At 38.4% G+C, this 24859-nt stretch overlaps 1 protein-coding gene across 1 annotated transcript in view; it reads right to left on the bottom strand.

Moving 5' to 3' along the window:
- Positions 1-18168, bottom strand: part of LOC109054567 (thrombospondin type-1 domain-containing protein 7B-like) — a 54087-nt gene extending 35919 nt beyond the window's left edge. The window contains exons 1-2 of the mRNA XM_042733912.1: positions 17758-18168; positions 3886-4038 (exon numbers count right to left, since the gene is read on the bottom strand). Coding sequence (XP_042589846.1) covers positions 3886-4012 — 127 coding nt within the window. The 5' untranslated portion in view covers positions 4013-4038; positions 17758-18168. The remainder of the gene's footprint in view (positions 1-3885; positions 4039-17757) is intronic.
- Positions 18169-24859: the final 6691 nt, after the last annotated feature.

The raw sequence follows: 24859 nt of genomic DNA on the forward strand, positions 1-24859 counted from the left end.
CGCCTTGGGAATGGTACGCCAAGGTGATGACATCCACTATCTAGTGGGCCAACCTCTGCTTGGAGACAGCCTTCCCTCGGTGAGAAGAACACCAATTCATAAACAGACTCCACTTCAAAGCATAGGCCTGCCTTGTAGAGGGAGCTGAGAGTGATAGTGTCCACCACCACCAGTGACAGATCACCTAGGTCTGACGCGTCCCGTCTAGAAGCCACACGTATATGGTGCCCAGCCCCTGAGAGAGCAGGTCCCTCCTCAGGGGGATGCGCCAGGGAGGGGCTGTCACGAGGGGCATGAGTTCCGAAAACCAGGTCCGGGTGGGCCAGTAAGGTGCAACCAACAGGACCTGTTCCCCGTCCTCCATGACCTTGCACAGTGTCTGTGCGAGCAGGCTCACTGGGGGAAACGCATACTTGCGTAGAGCCCGAGGCCAGCTGTGTGCCAGTGCATCCGTGCCCAGGGGGGCCTGGGTCAGGGAATAGTACAGCTGGCAGTGGGAGGACTCGTGGTAAGCAAACAGGTCTACCTGGGCTTCTCCGAATTGACTCCAGATCAGCTGAACCGTCTGAGGATGGAGTCGCCATTCCTCAGGGAAAGTGAGCTGTCGTGAGAGCACGTCGGCTGCACGATTGAACTCCCCTGGAATGTGGACAGCGTGCAGCGACTTGAAGCCGTAAAGCTAGATGCACTGCCAGCAACTCCAGACAGTTGATGTGCCAATGCAGTCGAGGTCCTGTCCAGGACCCTGAAGCTGCCTGCCCGTTGCACGTCGTGCCCCAGCCCATGTTGGAGGCATCTGTCGTGACAACAACATGCCAGGACACTTGTTCTAAGGGCACCCCAGCCCGTAGAAAGGCAAGGTCTGACCAGGGGCTGAATAGGCGGTGACACATCAGTGTGATGGTGACACGATGTGTACTGCGGTGCCATGCCCATCTCGGGACTCGGGAGGGTAACCAGTGCTAAAGTGGTCTCATATGAAGCAATCCAAGCGGCATGACTGCGGCTGCGGATGCCATATGTCCCAGTAGCCTCTGAAAATGTTTCAGTGGTACCACTGTTCTGCCTCTGAAGGAACACAGGCAGTTCAGCACCGACTGGGCACGCCCTCTGGTGAGACGTGTGCCCAATTCACGACTTGCAGGTCCAGGATAGGTCGAAGGCCACCACTCTTCTTGGGTATGATGACGTAAGGGCTGTAAAACCCACTCCTCATCTCAGCTGGAGGGACCAGCTCAATTGCATCCTTCGCCAACAGGACAGCAATCTCCTCATGCAAGACAGAGGCAGCCCGGACTGCCACCAAAGTCTCGAGAACGCCATTGAACTTGGGAGGTCGCTGGGCGTACTGAATCGCGTAATTGAGTCGAACCGTCTGAATGAGCCAACACGATGGGTTGGGCAGCGCAAGCCATGCCCCCACACTCTGTACAAGTGGCACCAAAGGGACAGTCGGGACAGTGCAGTGATGGGGAGTTGTGTTGGATGGCCCTGAAAGCATCGCGTTCTGAGTCATCACAGCAAAAACTCCCTGTGTTCCCGGAGGAACTGGCCAGAGATGCATGGAGAGGTATTGCATCTCCAAACCGCGACCTCTTGGCCACTGGCAAAAGGGGGCGTCGTGGGTGAGAATGAGGAGGCAGTGCGTCGCTCATTGTCAACACACAAGCCTTGCAACTCGGAGGAAAGGGAAATTGCTCTTTTATTGAAAATTCTGCGGAACAGAAAGAAAAGAAAACTGAAAATTCTCCACCCGGACCTCCTCCGGGGGAGGGAGTGGTGCTGTCTCCGCCAGCTCCTGAAGAGCAGTCTCCCACATCTCCGAATTGCCTGTGTCAGGGCCGCTTTGTCATCTTAGAGGATTTTGCGGCCAGATGTGACACGGGGGGCGCCACTCTCCTGCCAGCCTCGAAGAACTGTTGACGTGCGCAGCTCCTGCATCAACCACAGGTCGGTTCTACCCTCGTACATCTGTTAAAAACTTGGCTTGGTAAATTTGCAGGATTGCCATGGCATGCAGGGCAGAGGCAGCTTGGCCCGCAGCACTGCAAGCTTAGGCAGCGGTAGCCGCTGACAGCTTACAGGCCTTGGACGGGAGACGTGGACTATTCCTCCCAGTGGCGGCGTTTTGCGGGCACAGGTGCACAGCAATCGCACTCTCCTCCTGAGGAATGTCGACGCACCCCCTAGCTGACCCACCTTTGAGGGTAGTGAGGACGGAGGAAGGAGACGAGCAGCTTCTGGCCGTAAAAGGGGCCATCCACGACTATGTCACTTCCACATGCACATCCGGGAAGAAAGGAACCAGAGCAAAACGTGGTTGTGTGCCGTGCTCTACATCGAGAACCAATTGACCAGCCGCGAGCACTCATCGCTGAAAGGGACACTGCTGTTCATGCCGTAAAGCCAACCAGAACAGCTTCCCAACACACAGCAGATGAATGGCTTTGTGGAGTATAACAGCTTTTCATACAACCACTCGGCTCCAAAGCAAAAATCTGAATGAGTGGATCCACGTTGTCGTCCACTAGGCACGGGGAGTGGCTCAGCATGCAAAATCCACTAGCCAATTTTCATTGCCGTTTTCTCTTAAACTCAGAGAAGACTGGCCTCCCAAGTGAGACCCCATATGTCGTTCGACATAACTCGTAGTGACTGACAGATAGGGAACTGAGGGATAATCATTTCTGTATTTATTTATTGAGAATGACACTTTCCTCATATGAACTTCCTACTCTAACTTCCTCACAGCCATATTTTGGATGTTTTTTACAAGTTTTGGAGAAGTGCTTAATTGCGGCATCTTGAAATGCAAGCTCACAGTAGCTTGGATGCGCCGGACAGCATTAATAGGCCAAGTAATAATCTTCTGTTCTTTGCGAGCTGTCAATCTCACACTTAACAATTGTTGCCATGGCGACATGAGGAATTCTCCGTGCAACTCCAGCTGGATATAAAATTGATCAGACTTCACAGATAACACAGGCAGATGGTCTCACAGTTTTCTGAAGTGCTGTACATACATGCCTGCTGATCCAAGATCTGCGACAACAAGGATCAATATCCAACCTGGACCATTTTTTATATACCACTTCTGTTCTCCTTTATCAAATGCAGAAGAGAAATGTGCATTACTTTGCTTCTCAGCTGCCTGTACTGTACCAAACACTGTCATTCACACATTTGATTATGCAATCCTAATAAGTGACTTCTTATACTGGATCTGACCACAGAGAAACGGCAAACATGTGTCAGAATTCTCTGGCTCATTCTGTGGATAGATATTACAAACACAAGCTGTGTGTTTTGCATTTCTCAAAACCTTGAAATAATCATTGCATTTTTGTCTTTGTGAAGAATTATCCTGTGCACTGTTAAAGAAACAATTAATGCAAAAATGAAAATGATGTCACTTTTGTTTTCTTCTGCAGAGCTCAGAAAGGTGATCTTGGCCATTCTTAAAAGCAAATGAGAACTGGGGTGTCAGGATCAAAAAATGACATAAAAGTATCTTGTGTGCTATATTCCTAAGTCTACTGAAGCCATATGATTGCTTTGGTTTGACAAAAGATCACATTTTAGACATTCATGGAAAGCCTTAGCTCCCTATGAGAGATGTATCTGAACAAATCTTTTGAGTGATATCTTTTCAATGAATTGCTTTCATGTGGAAAATAGTGGCCATATTCTTCAAAAATTCCCCTTTTGTTTTATGTTGTTGTATGGTGGTTATACAGGTTTGTACTGTTGCAACATGACAGTGAGTGAATGATGACAGAAACAAGTAATCATGGTAGAAAAACACTCATAATTCAGCTAGGGGCCACATAAATGAATTTCATTCTGTTGCCCAAGAAAAAGCTGTTGGAAATATTGGTAACTCACCCGTTTTCCAGATGTACTGACTTCTTTTTGGTGCCTCTGCCCCCAGTGGAAGGGACATCAGTGCTACATAAAGGAGGGAAGCCCACAGGAAGAAGACAAAGCTAATCTCACCCTTCAGAAATGCCATCTTTTTTCAACCTGTTGGTATCTAACCTGTAGAGAAGAAATATACACAATAGCTAGTTAGTTAGTTCTAGAAATTTAAGGTCTTATGTATATGTCTTATGTTTTGTGGACAATTAGACACCAGGTAAAAGAGGTCTCAAGAACACTTGGTCAAAGTCTGTGAAAGTTTCTAGACCCTCCTTCAGTCTAAGTATATGAGAATTTATCCATCAAGCTAGGAGGTGGGCAAAATCATATATTATGATATGAGTAATTTTATTTCATGATAACAATATATATCACAATATAGTTATTTTGGCTTTTTGATATCAGGATTCCATAGAAATATCATAATTCTTGTCACCAAACTCAAGCTCACTGAAGACAAGTAATTAGTCAATGATTAAATAAGAATAAGAAGCCAGTTACAAGCAATAGGACAAAAACCTGCAGTTTATGTTTTATATTGTAAAAATTTCCTAATTCTTGTAAAGTGTTCAAATATATAAAACACTGCATATTCGTCACTGTGTAACTTAAATACATACAGTATTTCTTAAAGTTACAAAAGTGATTTAGTCAAGAGCAATGAGAGATTTTATCTTTTGTTGTTTGATCAACATGAATGACAGACAGCAGGAAAATTAGACTGCTGTCACTTTAACAGCTGCCCGGATCCAATATACTTGTGTTTTCTTTCTCTGCTGTTTGCTTTCACTTCAGACCCAAGGATACTTTTTACAAGGATACTTGCAAATATGGGCATTTTGACACATACAAGTGTGTGTATTTTGTGGATAAAGGCATTTTGAGTGGTAAAAAATAACACCTGCTGTCTATGAGCACCGTCTTTACATGTGTGCAATGACAGCGAATTAGTTCTCTTTCACTACTGATTGCATTTCAACGGGTTAAAATCACTTGTTTTTAAACCACAATGCTTTAAAATGTGTGCAAACGATTAGATTTTGTGACCACGTAGCACAGCAATGTCATGTGAGCATGTCACCGTGATAGAGATGATAGTCCAAAATCTATATCAGTTTACAAATTTCTACCTGTTAATCGTACCGGTATATCGCTTACCCCTACATCAAGCATAACACACCTGAGTCATCGTACAATTTAGGACCTTTCACATCTATTGATGATAATTATATATTTTTTCTAACAATTGTCATCAGAAATATCACATTTTATCCATCAAGAGATATCATATTATAATCTCATATAAATATTTTGTGCAACCTGTATATCAAGTTGTTTGAAATAGTTTTTATGTCTCTTACATTAGTTTTCGCAGTGTCTGTTCATGCAACAGGTAGTTCATGAATTAACAATGAATTAAAATGGTAACTTTAATATTTATTAAATTACGTCTAAATAGCCCCCCCCCAACCCCCTCCCCCATAAAATAGCTTTTTCAGACTTAGTTTAAATTTAATTCAAGAATATATATTAATTTGTTCAGTCAACTGTTGCTGATCGAACAATCCCTTTCAACTAAAAACTGTTTGCGAACAGCATCATGTGCTGTTATTTTCTTATGTTGGACATTTTAAACACATTAAGTATTCTCCACATTATTGGGTACATATGTTGGGTAAATTGTTATGGTTTGCAAAGTTTTTATGATTTTAAGGTTTGAGGTTAACCTGATCAAGAAAATATCATTAGTGGTTGAAATTCTGAGTCAAAATGGTAAAATATTATATCAATAATATATAAAAATGCTTTTATACAAAATCCCAGTGCTTCAGCTCCTATTTTGCTGATTATGTACAGTACCATATAACTTCCAGTCACAGATCCAGATGTGTTTCATTACCGAGATGTTGGTTTAAAATCTCTGTATATACGTTTTAGCACAATCAGTCAGAGAAAGTGAGAAGTAGAAGAAGAAGAAGAAGAAGAAGAAGAAGAAGAAGAAGAAGAAGAAGAAGAATATGCCCCTGGAGACACGAAAATCTAAACCTGTGAAATCCTTACTCCGTATTTGTTTCGCTTCCTCTTTGTCTCGTTTTATTCGTCTGTCTCTAAGGCACACATAAACACCTTCCTGAGGGGGAAAAAATATCCATGCAGGCTCTTGAAGGGAATTCATTGGCGCTCGTTAGAGCTGACTGGATGAAGCGTGTGCTCTGTTTGAGGAGAACATTTAAAGAGATGAACAGGACACTCAGTGCTTTCTACACAAAGAGCCATGGCTGATTCCACTCAGCTAAATTACATCTGCCACATTCCCGCCATGTCAAATCCGTTACTTAGGAGAAAGAAGAAAAGGCTGGAGAGAGAAGAGGAGGGAAATAGAGAACAGACAGAAGGAGATAAAAGCAGGAGAGATAAAGACAAAATATTGTATAGTGACGAGAGAACTCTAAAAGACACCTGACTGTAAAGATTCACTTAATAATTGTAGATCTGAACTGGAACATCTGTTTCAGACAAACAGTAGTCAATCAACCCTCTCAGATGGATGAGAGAGGTCCTCAGCTCAGTCAAACCACTCCAAAAGCACCTAAAAACAGTGTGTGTGTTTCTGTTGGTATGTGTACTGCTCCATTACTACCATGATAATATGGTTTGGAATAGAACAGTATTGCATGGCATATGGTTCAGTGTTGAATGGTATGGTACTGTACAATATAGTGTGGAATGGAAAAAAAAAGTCAACTTATAAGAAAGCTATTTTCCTATAATGTATGACACATTTAAAACTGTTATATTTTATATCGATTTTATATTCATTTATATGTATTAGAATCAAAATAACAATAGAAAGAAGAATACTGGGTCACACTTTATTTTAAGGTCCAATTCTTGCTATTAACAAACCATTACCTATGACTTTTGCCTCAATAAACTCTTAATTTGCTGCTTATTAATAGTTATTAAGGCAGTGGTTTAGGTTTAGGTGTTGGGTAGAATTAAGGATGTAGAATATGTGCTTTGTAAGTACTAATAAATAGCCAATATGTTAATAATAAGTATGCTAATAAGCAACTAGTTAATAGTGAGAATTGTGTTACCGGATGCTTTAAATTGATCAAAAAAGACTTATAATGTTACAAAAGATTTCAATTTTTTTGAAATGCTGTTCTAAACTTTATAATAATCAAAGACTCCTGAAAACAATGCATCACGTTTCCACAAAATATTAAACAACACAACCATTTTCAACAATGATAATAATACGAAATGTTTATTGATCAGCAAAATATAAAAATATAGAATGATTTCTGAAGTACCATGTGATAATGAAGACTGGAGTAATGATGCTGAAAATTCAGGTTATTATAGTTATACTTTTTTTTTTTTTTTTTTAATCAAGCACCAACTGCACATTTCACAAAACACCACCCGAATGGTATTTTACTAAAGGATTACAGTCTGTAATGGTCTGCACACCGCTCTTATTTCTGCTTCCAATACTCTCATGTTCATTAGCTACTCAGCTCCATAACTTCCTATTCTATTTCCCCTGATGTTTCTGAGAGATAATTCCTCCTTTTTCTCCACATCTGTCTCTTCCCTTTGCCATAATCCCCACATCACTCCAATTTCCATCCAAAAATGTAAATCACGTTCCATTCAGCAGAACTACATAACACTGACTGGATCTGCATCAAATGTTTGGTTAGCTTCTTCGGCTTTGTCATACAGTTTGAAAAGCCTGTCACAACTGAGGTGAGCTTCGAGACACAGTTCTCCGCTATGTTCAACCAAGTGCTGTTATCTCAGAATTCCCTGCTCGTTTCATCGTGAGACTGTAGATTGACGCATAGCACTAAACATGTCTGTTAGCGCTGACCGGAGACCGGAGAGTAATTACAAAGCTAATCAGTTCCGACAGGACATTCACTCACGGGCTCTCACACATGTGCAGACTCCAATGCATCCGCACACACACAAAGTAGAAATAGGGATCTACAAATGACTGCTTGATTAAAACACTTAGTTATCAAGAAGTCTGGATTGATTTGAGGAATTGCAGGGCTCAAGAATTCACTGAAAAGTTTAATTAAATAGTTTGTTTGGCTGATTAAACGGGTGCATCCTTTTCATTAAACCAAGAAATCGTCAGCTCTGTTTTTGAGGGTTGAAAGGTTGTAAAGAAAAGAATAATGAACAAATTTGTCTTAATCTCCCTCATACAGGCATCATTATGGAACCACACAAACACCACCTTCCTAATAGGCCTATTCTAGGCAATCTGTTTCAAGGTAAGCTGTTTACTACATATGCATGCATTTTGAAGGCTTTTTCCAGGTTTATTCATAGCAATAACAAGCACATTCATTTCCACAGCAATTCTCAGGTGGGTTTGCAGGAGGTCTCACCACTTGAAATCACTTTTCACCCACTAGAAGTGCAATGACATTTTCATAATACCAGCCTTGGAACAGCTTCTCATTTGAAACATTTAACTCCTGCGTTAAAATTCACCCTTCCTTCATAGCATCTCCCACGCTTGAGATTTAGATTTGACTCAAATTTTCACGCTTCTGCTGAGGAAGAACTCAGATATCCAAGCTAAATGCCAACAAGACTCACCTTTGTTTAACCTTTGCTTCAGCAGTATTGTAGTAATTAACCTAGAGGACGACCGAGCTAATCTTGCATTATTGCAGTGGCTGCTCTCACAGATGTTGCCTCTTTATGAACTGGAGATCTTATTTTCTCTATTAATACATAGTTAATGTGCAAATGCATAGGTTGCATTAATGAAGAGAGAGCAACTTCAAAAAGATCCACGGGCTTGCACTTTCAAGCAACAATCATTTAGCATTTAAAGGGATCATGATGTGATTTCAAATTTTCTCTTCTCTTTGGAGTGTTACAACCTCTTGGTGCATAAAGAAGATCTGTGAAGTTGCAAAGACTAAAGTCTCAAATCCAAAGAGATATTCTTTATAAAAGTTGAGACTCGTTCACGCCCCCCTGAAACGGCTCGTTCTAACACGCCTCCACATGTCTACGTCAGTATGTGGGAAGATTTGCATAACGCCGCCCAGATGTTCACGCAAATAAAGAAGGCGTACCTTTTATTCTCATTGTGGTATTGTCATTGCCGCTGCCGCCGTCATTTCGTATAGACGCTGTGTGTTTCACTGTGAAAGCAAAACTACTTTGTTTGGCCTTCCATAAGAGGATGATATCCGCTTCGTCATGCCTGGAGCTGATCCGTGCTGGTTGCTGAGGAAATACATCAGTTTTGCACTGTGGATCACTGAATCAGCTTTCACCATGGCTTTTTCAGCCCGGGGTCATCACATGTGGTTGCTGCAAGCCCAAGGTACGCTCCTTTTTAGAATCCGCCTCAAGCCACCCGCCTCTGGTCTCTGCTCACTCAAGGCTGCGGTGTGTGATGCTGTTTCATAGAGAAAGCAAAACTACTTTGTTTTTGCCTTTCAAAAGGAGACACAACTAGAAATCATGTTTATATCACGTTTATAATGGGTTTTATGTTTATTTCTCGTCACTCCGGCTGGAGAAGGCATCACAATATGTTAAGAGGCGTAACATTTCCGTCACACGCTTGAGGCATTCGGTTAATAACAATGCGCTGGATAGCTGGCAAATCACAGCACACCTTGCTTTTCAGAGCGATGAGCTTTGTAAAAATTGACGCGTTTCAGAAGGCGGGGCATAGAGGAGAAACAATAATGAATAGTATTTGGAAAATAAGTTTTTTTTTTTTTTAACCTTAAACCACATAAACACATTTCATTACACCAAATACACAAAATAATGTTCTTTTTAGCAGCATCATATGACCCCTTTAACAATGCTCTTTCACCCAATGCAAACATTGACTATGCATTGAATTGCATTATGAAGTGCATGGTTAATGATGCTACTGTAGGTTTTAGTCTGGAAACACTGAGATACTCTGTTCCTATGATACTGTAAAATGTACAGAGTTTATGCAGTTTTATGTTCAGATGTTTGACACTTTGACATTTTTTTTTCTTTGATGAACAACTGACCCCAAAGATTTGAAGGTGGTGAAAATAAAAATGATTACATAAATGATAATTTACAAAAAAAAATCCATTATAAAAAAATAAAAATAAATAAATTATACATAAATTATAAAATATAATTTTTTCCCTCCAGAACTTGTGCATAGCACTAGATATTGAGGGCAGTAAAATTTCTGTTGTCTTTATAGTGTTCACATACAAGACAGAAAGCCAAGAATCAATGGTGTCAGCTACATTAGGTAATTACTTTAGTGTCAGTGTCAATCCACATGTCAATGAGTATGTACGTTTTCTTTACTTCACTTGATATGGTGCTTCTGTGTGTGCATTCCTAATTAGAGTAGAAGAGTATCTCAGAGCCTGTGGCATGAGTCATAACTGGTCAGATCAGGTAACAGGGCTCGAGGACTTATTGTATGCAGTGCTCAGTGACAAACTGACCTTCCCTGCTGCTGAGTCAATTACAGTTCAATTAGGACACAGACCCTGCTGTGGCCCTGAGCTCTGCAGCAGGAAGCATATGGCAGCTATATACGGCCAAACCAGCTCTGGCTCAGCAGGAAACTGTCGCACATACACTTATGTACCCAAATGGAAATGAAAGAATCAATAAAAACGTAGTTTCTATAGGGTTCAAATGAGAGCTGTGCGTAACTGCTGGATTGAACATCTGTTCTTGTAATTTCCTTCGTGGCTGGAGACAGCTAGGTATTAAATAGGATGAGGTGTAGACTTTTAATTGGTAAAGTGTATGGAAAGTGGAGTGAGTGCAATTACAGATATGTCCAAGGGCTTTGCAATTGGCCTTCAGGCTTCAATACAGTCCACTTCACGTATGAACGTTCAGGGTCCTAAATTTGCATTCACTAGACACCAAATGCAAGTAAAATGAGTTATTTTCTTTTAATAGGAACTGCAACATAATACATGGTTTAATTAAAATTGATTAACTGATAGTCTAACACTAATGAAAAGGACGTGAACAATTATGTCAAACATAACATAACATAACATAACATAACATAACATAACATAACATAACATAACATAACATAACATAACATAACATAACATAACATAACATAACATAACATAACATAACATAACATAACAAACATATTTATTGCAGTAAAAAAATTAAATGTTTTTAAATATATTTACAGTATTTTTTTAAGTTGTACTTTTAAAGTAATTAATAAATTAAACAACAACAGCAACATTAATATTTATAATAATAATAATAATAATTATTATTATTATTGTCAGCACCACTATTGTTGACATAAACAATTTCTTTAAAATAGTAATAAAGAAAATAAGCTAGTACTTATGCATCTTCTAATAATATTTATCTCAGTGAAAATTATTTAAAATAATAATAATAATAACACTGCTTCTACTACAGCTAATAATAATAATAATAATAATAATAAATTCTTCTTCTTCTTCTTAAATGGCACAAGAAGTATCTGACTGCTTTAAGACCAAAAAGAAGAATATGCCTTCTGGTTGCACTATAAACAAACAGTAAGTTATTAAACCACCAACATGAAAATATGAGGAACAAAATCAAGTGTCAGATATAGTTTCAATAGAGATCTCATATATAATGCTGCGAGTCACACAGTGACATGCACTGGAGAAAACAGTGGAATAATTGCATTGCCTAAGGGATGGAAATATAGCTTTAATATTAAAAATAATGTAAAATACAATTTTGTGGCCAGTAAGGAAGATTTATGGTCATTAAATTTACCCTCCATTGGCCAGTGCGGCAAAAATCTAATATTGGACCTTGTGCGAGTGCATCAAAAACTAAGGATCTCTGCCTTCTCATAGCTGAGATGAAAGCGAACCATGTTGAGGACCTCTCAGTGACAGCATCCATCATTCAATATCTCAACATCCGACAAACAGTAAAGACTTACAGCAGTAAAACTGAAGACACAGGGGAAGACAGAGAGAGAGTCTATTAGTCTTTGAGCTAATTTTCAAACAGATTGAAATACTGTTGTTTTCATGTGTGCCACACTAATGAGAGTTTCTGCATAAAAACAGTGCGGGAAGTGGGTTTCAAAGTGCTTCACTTAAAGCAAACTCAACATGTTTTTGAGTTGTCTTTGATTGTCTTTTCTTTCATCTGTTCTTCATAGTTCCATTGTGATTCTTAGCTGTGAGGCCAGAGTCTGGAGTCACTGCCTCAACTTTGAAACAACAGAGAGAAATGCTCAGACAAATGTCAATGCTTTAACCTTGTTTTTTATAAAGCAATATTTATATAGATATATGTTATGTCCCACTATTCCCATTGACATACATTGGGTTGTCCAAAGTCACTATTTTTCTTCTAAAAAAACCCCTTCAGTGCTGGTGTGGACACCAAATTTCTGATGCTATTGATGCTTTGAAGAGCTGGACAGGACCAGCTGCTGTCAGTCCTTTGATGCCTCTATATCATCATCACTGCAGAATCATCTCTAAAGTTCATAGACTCTAGCACAACTTCACGAGTTTCACAAAGTCCTGTACTTCTCCATCGGAAGTTCCACAGCAGTATTTTGAGATCAAACCGCAGAATGCTGCTGTCTAGTATTCTGGTTTGTAACATTCTGTTAGAATGATACAGAATAGGACAGAGCAAACTTCTAGATGTGTATGTTCCATACTAGATGTGAACATCAATCTAATGACACTAGGTTAGGCATCTCAAAGGCAATTCTTAGATAAACTGTCATAAAATAAAATAATGTGCAATTTATATATATATATATATATTTCCCCTTAATTAGTACAACAGATTGTAACTGAGATATCTACCATCTTACACAGTTAAAATATATTCAATTTCTGTAAAAAAAAAAAAAAAAATGTAATTTTTGACTTTCTACTTAACAACTTCACGTTTCATTTGTTACTTGTAGTTTAATTTATTACTTGTAGCTGTTACTTGTAGTTTCTTCGTAATTATTTGTGATATTTGCTATTTCTGAGTGAATTGTTAGATAAACTGTCACAAAATAAAATAATGTGCAATTTTTTTATTATTAATTAATTATTTTATTTTTTTTTAACCTTAATTAGAACAACAGCTTGTTACTGGGGTATCTACCATCGTACACAGAAAAAATATATTCAGTTTCTGTACAAAAGTATATATAATTTTAGTCTTTCTACTTAACAACGTCACGTTTAATTTGTTACTTGTAGTCTAATTTATTATTTGTAGTTGTTACTTGTAGTTTCTTTGTAATTATTTGTGAGATTTGCTATTTTTAAGTGAATTGTGAATCATTTTTTTCAGTTTAGAACCTTAATATGGTATCTGTCTACATGGTTAAATGAGCAATGTTATGCCAAAAAAAGCTTTCATCATAAAAAAAAAAAACTGTCTGCAAGCAACACAACATATAGTTAATGCATGCAAATTACATAAGCTAAAAAAAGAAACAATTAAAAACATGCACATAAATTTTGCTTACATAAACTTTTGCAGATTAAAAAACAAATTATGTTGTATTATCATTTTAAGAGTCACTGTGTTTAAATAAAGCCTTTTTCTGAGAAATATACAAGTGCATTACAGTCCATCATTGCTGCATCCCAATAAGAAATCAATGGAAGCAAACAGAAGTGTCAGACATACTCATTCTATGCTGCTTCAGATGTGTCTACTGTAAATCATTCTCACTCTACAATTTATTTTTGCACAGCAGATGCTGAAACTTTCTCATACGACGCATGATACCAGGAACCTTCAAGTGTGCAGCAAATCAAGTCAGTGATCAAATAAACCAAGAGACTGGAGAAGCGAAAACTACCATAATGCTTACCCATGTGCTTCAGTAACCTGACTGCACTTTGGATAACTTATCTTTACAGCAAACATGGATTTAATGTTTGACACATCTGTCATACTGTCTAACATAAAACTTGTACCTGTAATGAAAGTGACAATGCATTCAAGATATGTTTTTACCAGTATCTGGGTTCCCTGTGAATCAAATCCACAACCACTGTTAGCAAATTACATCGAATACATTGCCTTTTTCTTTACTACTTTCAGTTTGTCAGACAATTATTTGTAACCACAGTAATGAGGAATATAATTATTCCCAGAAAGTGCACAACTTTCATTGCTTTCATTGGCCCCTTATGTCAAATGGACTATTTTACCGATGTCCTTGCTCCAGAAATCTGGAGCTGGGAACATTTCAAGTTGTGTTGCTGTCTATGGAGGGTCAGAGAGCTCTCGGATTTCATCAAAAAATATCTTAATTTGTGTTCCGAAGATGAACAGTGATATTGATGTTTTGTTACGTCATGAGGTTTATTAATTTGTGTCAGAATCCCTTTAAAACATTATTTTTAAATGAACATTTACCAGAAAAATTCTTTACCAGAATATTTTTAGCAGAAAAATATACATACACAATACAGTATTTCTGGATTTTTTTAAATAGATAAAATCAATTAATTAGTGATGTTTAGGATTTAATGAAACCATTAAGATGGAATCCAGAAAATTAATGGAAAACAGAATTTGGTAAAAAAATAAATAAAACTGAATTTCAGAAGGAATAAAACATATTTCATAGGGCCTTAAAATGTAGTTTTGTCAAACTTTTAATAAATTGCTGTTTAATATTGTAAGTTTCACCATTCCAATTAATTAGACAAACTTTTTGATTAATAAAATTTAATGTATCCTGCTAAAACAGAGTAAAAAAAAAATCAGAAAAATAAATAAATAAATAAATAAATAAATAATAATAATTTGGGAAAAAATAAAACATATTTCATAGGGCCCTACAACTGGCTTTGCATGATTACCTAACTGCTGCTAAAATGTTTTGATTCATAGTATCAGTCAAGCCTGTTTTTGAATAAGTGCAATTTCCAGTTATTTATATAAACTGCCAAAGCTGAAGACCACCATCCTTGCAAAAACAAAACATGTTTACTAAATTTTGTGTGGTTAGAGCTTGCAGTCCGATATTTTGTTCCATGATCAGGCTTTGTGTAAATCTACAGAAGGCTTGTATTGCGTGCTTTGTGTGGTGAAGGGTATAATCTTAGTTGCATGGGTCATGGTTTTGGCAGGCGGCAGTTTACAGAGGTCTGTGTCTGTTTGGATTATTTAGAGCATGTCTATCTGGACCACAATGACCACTTGGCCTCTGTTTAGAGAGATGCTGGGGGCGACCCAATGGTATTAATTATTCAATCATGGGCTTTTCATAATTAAACTGGAGAAGCAGTCTGCATTGAGTTTGTGAAGTTTTCATGTGGAATCTATGTGTGTATGAGCGTATGCTTTGGTTTACACTGGATCCCCTGCAGACTGAGTGTCGTAATGAGGTTAATTAGCAGATTTAAAGATATGATACAGACAAACGCGCATGTGAATAGTAATGAGCGCTCCAGCACTCCATGTTTGGATTGATTTCCGTAGAGAGGAAACAGTCGTGCTCGCGCTCACAAACATGCGTGCACAGAGACTTTAGTCTCTTTTATACAACCATTTCAAGTGGGAATTTACTTTCCTTTTCCTCAAAACTTCACCTGACTGTCCTGTTCCAAACCAAATCAATGCCCCAGTGGAGAACTGTAGTTGAAAAGTTGCTGAAATATAATGTTAATTATAATTATATCTATTAATTATTGAACGGAACAACCCAGGCGTACAGTCAGAGGTGTTCACAACATGGCAACACACTTGACATTAAATACAACAGCACCACTGAAATCATTTCTTGACAATAACAGCATAAATGCTTCCTCTGAGTTAAAAAATAAACTAATTTACTTTCAACTGTTAAAAGACCAGTTTGCATATGTGAAGCAGTGTGCCTGACCCTTTTTAAAGCAATTAACATAATTACCCCAGCAAAACCTTGATTACTACGTGCCCCCCAACTACTCTACAACCCATTCAAATAAATTATGAAAATAATAGCATTAATTATAAATTACACACTGGCCCCATCACACTCCAGTCCACAGCACACACTCTTTTCAATCTTTCGTCACTAATGTGCACTTGTAACACGGGAATCGCATGTTCACTGCACACATGCACATTGCATTCTTCTCTCCCAGTGGATCTGAACAAAGCACCGATGGGCCCATTCCAAATTCATGACCCTCGGAGCCATAAAATGGGCACACAAATATTTTATGGCTGTATAGATGGATACACACACAAATCCATCACAACATAGATCTGTCAAAGTGACAGCGAGATTCCAGCCATTGTGAAAAGAAAGGGAAATGACAAAGGAAGAGCAGAAAATAAAGGGATACATGGAGAAAAAAAGGAGGACAGAAATGGAGATAATGATAAAGAGGATAAAAAATAAGTAATAAGACATGAAGAAAGAACATTTTACACATGGAGGAGTTAAAAGGAAGATAGAAGGAAAAGTATACAGACAAATAGACAGATAGAAAAAACAATAGAGAGAATGGCAGTCAGACAGACAGTTTGATGGCCAGAGGGTTAGATAGACAGACAGACAGACAGATGGATAGATAGATAAATAGATAGATGGATAGATGGATGGAAAGCGAGAGACGAAAGCAGATAAGAAATTAGTTTGAGGGAGGTGACACTGAAAATTAGAGCCATTAGAAGCCCATCTGTGAAGACCACAGGTAAGCCTTCGCTTGCTTTAACCTTTGTGGAATTTCAATTAAAAGCAGGGCAGAAAAAGACAGCAGCCATATGTCTCATGCTCAGATGAGTTCTCCTTACACTTCAGGGTGAAGTCACGGGTAGACTGATACACCAACTCTTGAAACCAAAACACCTGCTTTTCACTTTTATTTAAAACTTAAACAACATGAAGAGATGTGGGTGGATTGCCATCAAGGTCACTTTGCCCACATAGATAAATGTCTTCAGACGTGTATAGAAACATCTGTTTATCTCAGTCTGCTGTTTTCGTCAAGTTCTCCTTCTGTGTCAAAAAGGAGGATGGTTTTATCGGCTCACTAAATTAGTCTATTGACTGGTTGATGAGCTTGAGAGAAACTTCCTGACTGCCTAAAACAACCTGAAATGGACAGTCATCATCTCTTCAATTCTCAATTATTTATTCTAGAAAGAATTGAGAGCAAATGGAGAGTTTCATTAAAGGCAAAGTATGTAATTCCTGTTCCACTGACAAAAATAATAACTGTTGTCAGACAGGTTTCCACAGACACTTACTCTAAAACAGTTAGTCCTGCACACAAATGTACAATATTATTAGATGAATCAAAGTTGTGATGTCTGGCGAATCAGACACTCAAATATAAACATAATATTAGAAAGCACCACGGAATAACAGTGTTTACAAGATTTGGAGAAATTTAGCAACAAATGTCTTACTTTAGATTTATTTATATAGATTAATCATTTTATAACAGTTAACAAAAAACAAAACAAAAAAAATTAAAATAAATAAATAACAAACAAAGGTAATCTCACATGTGAGATTTGCATAAAGTCATAGATCTCCACATGAACAATACCAAGACTACCAAGAACAATAACCCGAGCTATGCATCCTACATTAATTTCATAACTTTACACTCTAACCACATTTGTGTCTCCTAAAGTATTTTGAAAACATCTAAGAAGTTGATACTTCAAAGAATAATAACTGAAGCTATAAAAGAGCAATAAACTGAGAAATATACAGACGTTTATAATAAATCAGATTATAGATTATCTTCAATCAAACATCTTAACATGCACGGGATCTTTTACTTCACTCACACACACACACAGACTTACCTGTCTGTCTTCCAGCGTCCTGTGAGTTCTCCAGCATGTGAGATGATGTGAGCAGCAAGTGATAAAGGAGGAGGACAGGGAGGTGAAAGAGGAAGATGACAGAAAGGAGGATGGAGAAAAAGTGTCAAATAATGAGGAAGAGAAAAAGCCAGAGAATGACTGATTAATGTGCGTGAAAGACAGATAGAGAATATTATCCCAGTGGGCAGCCCTTGCTGAAGATAAAGTGGCAGAGAGGAGAGAGACAGAGAGGTGGGATTGTGTGTGGTGTACGGACACTGGCAACACTAGCTATCTCTCTCTCGCTCACTCGCTCTCCCTCTCTTTCTCTCACTCTACCAACACTCAACTCCCCCTCCACCCCTTCCTCTATCTCATTGTCAAATAATGGATCGGCATTCAAAGCATATCAGACTGGGCTCTAAAGAATTTAACACTATGAAAATCTCATACATATTATCAGATCGCAAACGTTCCTTGTTAGAATTCATACAGAAGATTTTGAGATTTCTTTCATCATTAGTGGTGCTTTCTAAGTCAAGCTTTGATGCTCATAGTTTGGGGCTGAGTGTATTTAACTGTATTAACCTCACTCATCCTGCAGTGACCACAAAATTTAAGTTTACCTCATTTCATTTGGTTAGCAATCATATAATTTTCACCTGGTGGATGCTAAAACGGGGGGGGGGGGGGGGGGGGGGTTAGGGGGGCGGGTGTTTCATGCATTCAGAGTTGTTTACACTGTTAAAGAGTTGGATTCATGGACAAAGTTTCAGTTTCAATTTGTACATATGACGGAGTATTTCTGTGCCAAAGATCTTACTTCTGGGTTTGTACAAGTTTCTGAGAGTTTTTTTGTTCCGATCGTGGCTCTTCATGCCGTAAAACGAGGGTGGAATATGGAGGTAAATCAGTAGCTAAACCTCGAGAGGTTGGACATCTGAATGTGAGAACTTGTCATATTAACATTCGTATTGGTAAGTTGAAATTTACACTCACAGCTCTGATGTGAAAAGCTGAATCTTTCAATTTGCACACACAGACAATGATCAAACACCCGTGTTTTGAATTGGAAGTTGTAGATTAATAGTCACAAATGTGTAAAATGACATACACAAATGTTTACGACATATTTACTTTTGCACTTTACTTCAGTTTCGCTGCACAACGTCAAGTCGGCACTTACGACCTCTCAGATCTGGCAGTACGAGTTTCAAATCCTAGCGCTCTGACTTTTGCTACTCTTTTTGCAGTATTCCTGTTGCAAAACTCACTTGTGCACTTGTATATGCAGATGTGAGAGCGCAGAGCCAGGGGCGGTGCTTTTGGTGAGAATGAAGACATTTTATTGGTCGATGCCTGACCAATGAACAACGCCAGCCATCGCGACTTGCCAAGAAAGAAATTTGTGTTTTATTTTATGCATATGTATCAGTTAGGCCTATTTGTATATCCTAAGTTTTTACATGATTTTAAGACACTGCATTCATTTTGTCATTCAGGTATTATCTAGTAGACAAATAATGCAACATCTTTCATATGTATATCCCACTGCATATTGCAGAGTAATATCGCTGCACCAGAGCAGCTGAGAAACAGTTGTGACATGCTTTGATCTCACCGCCACGCGGTCATGTGGAGCTATCAATAGTACTAAACATCTGGCGCTGTCAATCTATTTGAATGGGATTAATCAGGACAGACAGCGGTTTCACTATATTTGCAGCGATTTTTTAGTAATTATTAACACATAATGTACATTGATTGTGCATGGCTGACTACGCTTAGCATTTTTATTCTGGAGATGAAACAGTATTATATTCGCATTCGCATACTCCTTAGCAGTCAAATGTGATCAAACACCTTCAGTGGAACTTTTAACCAATAAAATAACTGTACTACATAGCTCTTACATAGCTCTTACTTAGCTCAGTCCTGTTTAGTTAATTTGAAGAGATTATGGTACTAAATAATATGCACAATAATTATGATCCATGAATGACCATTTAAAATATAACATTTTCTTATATGCTTATTATTTATATTACAATAAGTGTAGTATTTAGGGTTAAAATAGAGAAAATGTTTTTAAATTCCAGTGCAAGGAGGCAAATTAGAGGCATTTGGTGGCCATAAAGATAATATTCATATGTAATGCCATTGTTTTAACCACTAGATGGCCTTATTGATGTTTAATAAATACATGTATTTAGCTCTACTCTAGTTGCTCAAAACAGTATTGCTGGTCATAACTGCTTATTTTTTAGGTTTTGCTTTTTAATGTACATTTAGACATTATCAAACACTCGATTTTTATAAGCTTTTTTTTATGTTGCATTTAAAAAGGTTCATTACTGACAAGCAAATTAGGAATTTAATCCAATGAAGAAGTTTAAATTATTTTTACAAATCATAAAAATAATAAAAACAACAGAGTTATGTTGCAATTCTGGGTACAGCGATATGCAGTGGGATATACATATGAAAGATGTTGCATTATTTGTCTACCAGTTAATACCTGAATGACAAAATGAATGCAGTGTCTTAAAATCCTGTAAAAGCTAAGGATATTCAGTGAAAATAGTTTGCAGTGTTTTACAAATAACTGATACATATGCATGAAATAAAACATTTCTTTCTTGGCATGTCGCGGTGGCTGGCGTTGTTCATTGGTCAGGCATCGACCAATAAAATGTCTTCATTCGCACCAAAGCCCCGCCCCTGGCTCTGCGCTCTCACATCTGCATATACAAGTGCACAAGTGAGTTTTGCAACAGGAATACTGCAAAAAGAGTAGCAAAAAGTCAGAGCGCTAGGATTTGAACTCGTACTGCCAGATCTGAGAGGTTGTAAGTGCCGACTTGACGTTGTGCAGCGAAACTGAAGTAAAGTGCAAAAGTAAATATGTCGTAAACATTTGTGTATGTCATTTTACACATTTGTGACTATTAATCTACAACTTCCAATTCAAAACACGGGTGTTTGATCATTGTATGTGTGTGCAAATTGAAAGATTCAGCTTTTCACATCAGAGCTGTGAGTGTAAATTTCAACTTACAAATACGAATGTTAATATGACAAGTTCTCACATTCAGATGTCCAACCTCTCGAGTTTAGCTACTGATTTACCTCCATAGTGGAACTCCTTATATGGGCATTTTTTCCCGGAGCGAGATCGCGTCCATCACCGTGCTTCATCCCTCAGCACTGCTGCAGGTGACTCGCTTGGGATGCATGTCTCCAAAGAAGTGTGTTTTTGGTTGTAAGGGAAAGATAACTATTTGTTCAGCTTCCCAAAGAACCCAGCGTTACACAAACAGTGGATGCAGTTTGTTTTCCAGGGCAGCAACAGAATTTTCACAAGTGTGTTTGTTGACGAAGGTTTTATAAACAAAGCCCAGTTCGACGTTGTATTTTTGCACGTCGTTTTAAACTGAAAGATGGAGCGGTCCCAGCTACAAAAGATCCGGTCATGAATCAGAACTGCAGATGGTAAATGAAACGGCATCAAATGTCTGTATTTTGTTGGCAATCGGTGCAAGTGCTCGTCACTCTTTAGCTCCACCCATGGCATGCCTCCATGAGCTCGGCTGTTTCCGAAGAGAATCATTAAGCTGTATCTTTCTTTTATAAATATGATAAAACTAAAGACATTTTGGAGATATGAAGGATGCAGTACTACTCTATAGGTACTCAAGATTAACATGAGATTGGGTGAAACTGTGTGTGTCCCCTTTAAGAAAAGATCAGATTGATGTTGCTTTTTCTTGTTGGGCTGGCAAAAAGTTAAAAAAAATTTTTATCTGGTCTGCCTCAGAAGTCTAGTAGCATTTATCGATGTATCAAATAAAAAAAGGCAGGCTTAATGTTAAATGACCTATATTAATATACAGTGATGCTGTTTTGAATTGATTATCATTAAGACAAGAAACATTTTTCACCATTTCGTATATTTCATTTTATAAAAAGGGCAAATGTTTCCATGCAGAATGCTGTGAATATCTGAAGGGGATTTCCATACTTTTGACATTTCACATTACACATGAGAGGTGTAAAAATACATCTCTAAAGACGTGAATAGAAGTGTGTGATACTCTTGAGGGTTCTGGCAAGATGGGAGATCAATGCACGATGAATGGCTCGCGTCTCAATGACTCTTAGAAATCTACATTCATTGAAAGAGATGCCGAGTAATCTATGGATAGTTTGTCCTTCATCTGCACTTCCTATAACACACTCACTCACTCACTCAGTCTAAGACCCACAGATGCACAGAGACACATGTAGAAACACCAGACACAGTGATTTTATGCTCCATGTCACATGTTTATGAGCTATGTTGTTCACATGGCAACGGCAACCACTCTCTGAAATACCATTGCACTGAAATGTTTTGACAAATCAATCAATCAATCAATCAATCAGTCAGTCCGTCCGTCTGTCCATCTATCATCATTGTGGATGTTCAGACACTATGTACTGTAGGTGTAAATATTTGCTCTGACAGGGATTTACTTTGATTATGTGATTATTATCACAAATTATGTGATGAATCATGTTTGGTTCATCTGGTTAAATTTTGTTTGATCATTCTTGTATATTATTTATTTATTAAAAAAGTGCTGCAAACACAAATGTAACTAAATGAACAAATTACACTATAATGGAATATAAACACACACAATACACCAGATTTTACATTTACAGGACCAAATAATTATTTTTTATTTTGTATATAATAATTACTGATCATGTTTTGGATATGAAGTGAATACGTATTGCATTATATACTCTTATAACTGATTTTAAAATTCTTTAAAGGGGTCATATGATGCAATTTCAAATTTTCCTTTCTCTTTGAAGTGTTACAAGCTCTTGGTGAATAAAGAAGATCTGTAAAGTTGCAAAGACTAAAGTCTCAAATCCAAAGAGATATTCTTTATAACAGTTAATACTCGTCCACGTCCCCGAAATGGCTCGTTCTAACATGCCCCCACATCTTTACGTCAGTATGTGGGAAGATTTGCATAACGCTGCCCATACATTTTATTCCCGTTGTAGTATTGTTGTTGCTGCCGCAGACATGTCATATAGACGCTGTGTGTTTCACTGTGAACGCGAAACTACTTTGTTTGGCCTTCCAAAAGAGGACAATATCCGCTTCGTTATGCCTGGAGCTGATCCGTGCTGGTCACTGAGGAAATACATCAACTTCATACTTCGTAGAATCCGCCTGCCGCACCGTTCTCAAGCCGCCGGCCTCCACTCACTCAAGCGGTGTGTGAAGCTGTTTCGTTGAGAAAGCGAAACTACTTTGTTTGGCCTTCCAAAAGAAGGCACGACTAGAAATCATGGTTATATCACGTTTATAATGGGTTTTATGTTTATGTCTTGTCGCTCCGGCCGGACAAGGCATCACAATATGTTAAGGGGCGTAACATTTCTGTCACATGCTTGAGGCATTCCGCCAATCACAACACACTGTATAGCTGGCCAATCAGAGCACACCTCACTTTTCAGAGCGACACCTTTCAGAAGCCGGGGCATAGAGGAGAAACAATACTGTACAGTATGTGGAAAATAGTGTGTTTTTTAACCTTAAACTGCATAAACACATTTCATTACACCAAATACACAAAATAATGTTCTTTTTAGCAGCATCATATGACTGCTTTAAAGGAGCCATGTGTAATGTCTGGCAAAAAAATCAAGTCATACTCCACATTCCATACCAGATGGGGGCAGTATGCCTCAATAAAGTGAATTGGTCTACTCTAGAGTAACAAACGAGAAACGGCATAGTCTCTATGCTCCGCCCCTACCTTCACAACAACCCTAGAGCCATAGCCGAAGCCTAAAGGACGTTTTGCCTCCAGAGGAACGTTGGGTGATGTCAAGTGATTTTGAAACATGACATCTTCAAGCTACTCCCCTTCACCTTTACCAGTGAATATGTTCATATTCGTTTTGTTCATATTACATTTTGAATTGTATATACACATTATTTGAATTAAATTAATTTGACAGACAGCATTCTGTCAACATTCATTGGTCAACATCAGACAGATGATGTTGACCAAGCTAGAGCCAACCAACGTAACCAGAGATGCCAACTCTCAAGCATTTCACCGTGAGACACACGCAATTGACTCTTTTTCACACGCTTTCAAAAAACTTGACCGCTCTGAATATAGTGAGTGAGTGCGCGCGCGCGGCCGGGGCGCTCTCTCTCTCTCTCTCTCTCTCTCTCTCTCTCTCTCTCTCTCGGGTTCATTATCATTGAAGACATTTCAAGCTTCTTAGGTAATGTTACATTTTAGCATCAGCTTGGTAGAGACGGGCTTTGGTAGATAACAGGTGAAAACCGGATCGGATCTGTGGGTAACTTATAGCTAGCTAACTATCAAACGCAGCTACGGTTAGCCATCGCTAACATTAGCACATTTATCGAACAGCCTTCGATACATTTCTATGTTATAACTTCCCGAAAAAAATACGCAAACATATAAAACAAACTTCTAGCGAAATACTAACAGCATCTTACTTACCAATCCAAAAGAAATGTTGCAAGTTCGGAGCCGAAGCTCATTTCTTTCAAGTCCATCAGTTGTCTCCAGCGATGGAAAGCAGTGCCGATGTTTACTCTGTTTCGGCTCCTTTTCTTATCGGATTTGATTTGTGATTCCGAGCGCGGTTGCTTGACATCAGGTTCAAGTACGCCCACAAGCCGTGCGAGTTATTCGTGTATTGCAGGTTGGCTGGTGGTTATGTTGCCCGCATACCGCCTCCCATGGCCGAAACTGGTATTACGACACCTGTCGGGCCGTGGCTAGTAATGCTAATGCTAATTAAGGTTGATATCTCTGCAGCACTATAACTTGACATTTTTTTTAATGACATCATCGCCCTTATTTCTTCTCATTCTTTTGATGCGTGTAGGTAATTTTTTGGATATTTTTACCTCAATTTTTACACATGGCACCTTTAATGAATCAACGTTTCTTTGTTATGTCAATATATATTTTACAACCCCAGAGTTGATTTCAAAAACACTTATGAAGAGATCTTGATTTATATATATATTCTGTACCACAAGCATCCC

Source organism: Cyprinus carpio, chromosome B11 (assembly GCF_018340385.1).
Source record: "Cyprinus carpio isolate SPL01 chromosome B11, ASM1834038v1, whole genome shotgun sequence".
Classification (NCBI taxonomy): domain Eukaryota; kingdom Metazoa; phylum Chordata; class Actinopteri; order Cypriniformes; family Cyprinidae; genus Cyprinus; species Cyprinus carpio.